The following is a 5261-nucleotide window of genomic DNA, read 5'->3' as shown; positions in this document are numbered from 1 at the left end:
CTCCGCCGGGGGGCCTGTCCCCTGGGCCGGGGCTGGGGGGCAGCGATGGCGGTGGAGGCTGCCGAGGCCCTGTGCCTGGGTGCACGGAGCCGTGCTCGCCGCTGTCTTTGCCGTTAACGGAGAAGAGAAATACGATGTGACACGTTTTCCGTTTAGGCCTTGATTCGCAGCGTAATGCAATAATTACGAAAACGGCCCCCTCTTTATTAACTTCTCCGTTCTTTATGTTATCTTCCTTCTCGCCACCCCGCCTCTCCCAGCTGGGGAGGCTGTAGGTGTTTAGCACGCCTTCGACAGGTAGCTGCCTTTCTGCATCGGCAAATGAATCCTTTCGGGTGAAATATTGCTGGGTTTTACAAGAGCTGTCTGTGCAGTGCTAGATATCCAAATTGCAAGTCAGATGGAATCATCATGGATTTGTTCTGATTTTAAACTTTTACCTCAGCAACTCCCTCTTCACCAAATTCTTGTTTTGTACTGAGAAATGCTTTGGACAATAGGTGGTGTGAAATGCCCTTGGGGACAGAAGCTGGATGGTCGTTATGTTGTGTCATCCCCCCAGATTTCTTGCCTGTTACTGGCTATAAAAATGTCAATAACCAAAGCCTGCCCCAGATAAAACATTCAGGATCAAGACTGCAGGTTTTCAGAGTATGGGTCTAATCTCCCACCACAGAATAGGACCTGTTTTCGTCAAAGTCTGAGTTGCACTTCTGTAATTTAATAACCAGGCTCCAAGCTTGCTTGCTTAAGCTGTGTCTCGGCTAAGCAATTTTAGTCCTCCAATCTGCAAAATGGATCCCTTAATAGAAAAAATCCCTAGTTTTTGCAAGAGCTGTCCAAATGCAATCCATAAGTCTCAGCGTCTTGTCTAAGCTAATGCAAAGCAGCAGCGTTGGACCATATGATGACTGAAACGCTAGTATAACTGAGTCTCCCAGCATGCGTACGCTCTCCCACCATTCCTGTGAGCGACAGAACCGCAGTGTTGGTAGCAGCCTTCGGAAATCATAGAAGATCATCCTGGTATGGATCTTGCTGTGGAAGTTTGCAGATGCGGTTACTGCCCGGTGCATCTTCTCGCCTTGTGTGAACCCTGTTGCGTAACAGTTGTAACTTCCCTTGCTCAGACTGTTGAGGGAGCGATTAAGAAGCATGACACCTGACTGTAGATCATGTTCTTAGAGAAAACGACGCTTTGTTTTCAAATCAGATAAGTCAGTCTCTTTTAAGATGTTTTGATAAACTGGATCACAATTTATGTTAAATGAAAGAAACAATGAGTCACTTAATGAGAAGCAAAAAGCGTAATTCTCCAATCACTCTGGGCTGCCAAAACAATACAGATAGCATACACAAATGTGATAGCCAGGTTCTTTGCTACAGAAAACATAAAAAACATTCATAGAAACTACATGGAGAGAAGAAATATTTTGCTGTGCTACAAAGGAGGTTGTGATCATTGTTTTATCTTGAAATATAGGTACAATACAGCATCAAAATTCAATTGGCCATCCATGTCCCTTACAAACACTGGAAGATTTTATCACAAAGGTGACTAGTTGGGCTAAGCTCTACATGTAAGAATGATGCAGACAACAGCACCGTGTTCTGTGTTCGCCATGCTCAGTTGAGAAACTAGATCTACAAGTGATAAAATGCTGAAAGTGCTTAGCAGTGGGAGGAATGCATAGCTTGCCTGCATTGTTATTCATTTCTGTGTTACTGTTTTATTTGGTGGAGAGAGGTAATAAAAATGGAGAGTAACAATTCAAGACATTGAGAAGCTTATAACCTGAGTCATTTCTGCATTGAAATTAAATTGTGTTGTCCGTAATGTTGCACTGAAGGCACAGATTTAGGAAGGTGGGAGGACGGGGGCTGTAGCTCTCCCTCCTCTGCTGCCAGCGCTGCTCCTGTCACATGATGCGACTGCACAGTCCTCCGCTCGCACTGCAGCTGCGCTCGCCCTGGCGTGTGCCAGTCAGATTTCGCCTCTTTCTGCATCACTTTTATTCTGGTTTAGCTCTGTTGGCTTTAAATGGAGTTGTTGATATAAACGGTTGATGGGAATTCATTTGATCATCTGGACATGTTACTTTGTTGGCTTATCTTTTATTCTGCATGGTGTGCTTTGGGCAAGGAAGGAAGAGTTCTGGTGTGAAAGTCTACTCTGAGGTGATGTTATTGCCTAAATAGCTAAATTTAACTGTATTTTAAACAAAAAAACCCCAACACCCCCTCCACCAACCCCCCAAAGCACGATACAGCTATCAGAGTCTTACCACAGAAATCTGTGTGTTGATGTCTTTTTTCACAGAACTTTTCATAGAAATGTTCAGTTGGAGCAATCTTTGTAGAAGGAAAACCAGGACCACCTGTACATGCAAGCTTTATATTAATTTTCTTTGATATTCTTGTATAAGGACGTTCTGCAGGCTTGGCTTTTGTAGTCGAGTTGCTCTCTTTAAGCACATAAGCTCTGCTCTGGATATGTAGTTTTTAAACAGGCTAGAAACAGAGGTTTGAAACAGGGTATGTGTTGCAGCAGAAGGAAGCAGTTTAAAGCAGTGGACCAAATTGTGTGTGGGAGCTGCATGGAGGGTCAAATAGAGGTCTGTTTCTATAAAGTATGTAAGTTAGTTGCCAACACAAATATTACCTAGCAGTTTACATGTGCTGAGAGAGTGCAGTACAGCCCTGCAACAGGAATAGAATAGAATAACCATCAATCTGGTTCCCTGAGGATGTCAGTCAAGAAAGGAAGTGTGCGATGCCAAAAAGCCTGGATGGAACAGCAGGTTTAGAGGACTCGTCGTTTGAAGTATTTTTAATTATTGCTATTATTATAATGGAACACAGACTAGAAGCTGAATTTTTTAAATATAATTAAAGCAGAAGTCAGCAGGGGGATTTCTCTGCTGCGTGGCAGAGAAATGGTCCAGGAGCAGCTCCTGCTCAGGAGAGTGAATTCCCAGAGTGATAACGCTCTCCGTGCAATTCCCGAGCTTGCTGGCAGCTTACTGCCAAACACCGGTTTGGAGGGAAGAAGTGAACTGAATTGATCGAAAAGCTTTCTGTAGCTTGTACTGCATTCTCTTTTGTCAGAGTAAGGTTCCAGTTGGAAATTAGCCATTGACACCTTGGCTGAGAATGCTAACAAGATGCAGAGTGTGATAACTGCCCTCCAAATCGGACACTGGCCTGAACTGCCATTTGGGCCATCTAGTAAATAATTTGACTTGCTGGAAAGAAGTCTCCTAATTCTCCATATCACATTAACATCAAGCTACACTGTATAGCAACCGTTCAGTTTTCAATTAATGAGTGTACATCAAAGAGTTAAAACATCAGTCGTTTTCTGAGTAAAGAAAGAAGAAAAAAATCTATCTTGTAACTCAGATGCTTTTCAGGAACTTGGCCGCTCTAGATACGAGAGGCATGTGCTTTTCCACCCTGCTTTAGGTGATGGCTTAGTTCAAGGGGGCCCAGATTTGGCTCAGTCAACAGTTGTGTTGGCGTCTTGCCATCGAATGTGCATAAAATGGAGCTGACTGCAATTCCCTTCTCACTCTAACATGGAGGGGCAGCCCAGAGAGACCTGAGGCCCTGGTATACCTTGCTGTAGGTTGACTTGGCTATGAGACTTATACCGGGATGTGCGATCCCTGCAGCATAAACTGTGGTATTGTGACTTGATCATTGCTTTCAAGTCCCTGGGTTCTATTTTGGTGTCTTGTCATAACTAATGCATTTCAACCCTTGTTGTGCCTGTGCTTCCAAAATCTTTCTCCCTTCTCACAGCGGCTTACGCGCTTTTCCAGATGTATGAGGTTCATATGTCATTTGCCGACTCTTCCTATATTTTGTGGCATGTGCATTGCCACAAAATCAAGATAAAACACAACTGGCATTTTAGCTGCTCCAAGAACATTGTGTGTAAATAAACCACTAAATAGTTTAGCTTGTGAAATGTAAATACACACAGCTCAGCCCGCCGCAGCTGATGGTGTTTTTCTATCTCCCTTCTTCCCCTCCCACCCCTGCCAAGAGTAGGCTAGCCTGATGTTCTTTTTCCTATTGCTCTCTCATACAATGCAAATGACTACTAAGTACCATGTAGGTGGTATGCAGGCACCACTACAGATTCATGATTTGAATTTGGGTGAAGGGGAACACTTGCATCCTCTTCCACATTGCTTCTGAACCATCTTCTGGGGATTCCTGGACTCCGATGACCCAGAAACTCTGCCTTGGTCTGACTTTGAGCTTGAGCTCATTTTTGGTAGCAAACTAGTTAAGTCAGTAGAAGAGCAGAGGCCCAACTGTGATGACATTTTTAGCCTTTGCCCTTTGTTCATCCTATACACAAAAGGTCATGAACTGCAGTGAAAGAGGGATCACAGAGGGCGCAGAACGGACAAAGGTGGAACAAATTGCCAGTGGCAGAAACATAAAGAAGAGAAGCAAAAGTTTTGTGTTATGAAGGTAATTGAAAAAGGCCACGCGCATCCCATGGTGATATCGTGTCTCTTGTATGTAAAGTGAGTCCGCCCATAGTGAATTTAGAAGAGGCTGCTGGTAAGGTGTGGCTTAGATGATCTCAATGTAGAAGGCAGGAAGGGACAACACTGTTTCCGAGGTATGATGTTACTGAGCAGCTCTGCGTTGTTCTAGGAGAAAAGATGCGAAAGCTGCAGTTCTGGATACAGTCAGGTGTGCTTTAATCAATAAAAGGATTTTAAAGACTTGTAAACCAAATGAAAAATCTGATTCTATAGACTAAGCACTTATTTGAAGCTAAATAATAGGACTGACACTATATGCTGGATATTTGAACTCATTTGACTCGGAATGGAGTCGAATCTGTGGTGTTGGTTTTTAAAGTCTTGGGACTGTTCCTGCTGGGATGTCAAAGGTAATGCAGGGGTGGCAGCTCATGTTAACTCTGGGGTCTTAATATGAGACACTGTTTGCAAATCTTCTGGTCTTCTGATGTGCTGAGGAATGAACTACACGTTCATGTGCAAGTATTAAACTTTCAGTTTGCAGTAATAAAATAAAATTCTTGTCTAACTGTGTGCCTGCTGTCTGTCACTTCCACTTGCTATAGCAGTGTGCATCTGGAGAATTGTGCGTGTGTGGTTTTTATCTTTTCTTATATATCCCCTTCCCTCTCCTTTCCCCTTTTTAGGAAACAAAGTTTATGCAAATGCATAGTCAGGCTTCCTCGTTTGTTCTTTTTCTCCAAGCAGCTTTTA

At 43.4% G+C, this 5261-nt stretch overlaps 1 protein-coding gene across 1 annotated transcript in view; it reads right to left on the bottom strand.

The window, feature by feature from the left end:
* RPL35 (ribosomal protein L35) overlaps positions 1–1076 on the bottom strand; it is a 4276-nt gene extending 3200 nt beyond the window's left edge. Inside the window, exon 1 of the mRNA XM_009334451.1 lies at positions 951–1076. Coding sequence (XP_009332726.1) covers positions 951–1076 — 126 coding nt within the window. The remainder of the gene's footprint in view (positions 1–950) is intronic.
* Between the last annotated feature and the right edge of the window lie 4185 nt (positions 1077–5261).

This window comes from Pygoscelis adeliae, unplaced genomic scaffold, assembly GCF_000699105.1.
Source record: "Pygoscelis adeliae isolate BGI_AS28 unplaced genomic scaffold, ASM69910v1 Scaffold150, whole genome shotgun sequence".
In the NCBI taxonomy this organism is placed as follows: Eukaryota; Metazoa; Chordata; class Aves; order Sphenisciformes; family Spheniscidae; genus Pygoscelis; species Pygoscelis adeliae.
Note: the sequence above shows the minus strand (reverse complement) of the source record. Positions and strands in the feature narration are given on the sequence as shown.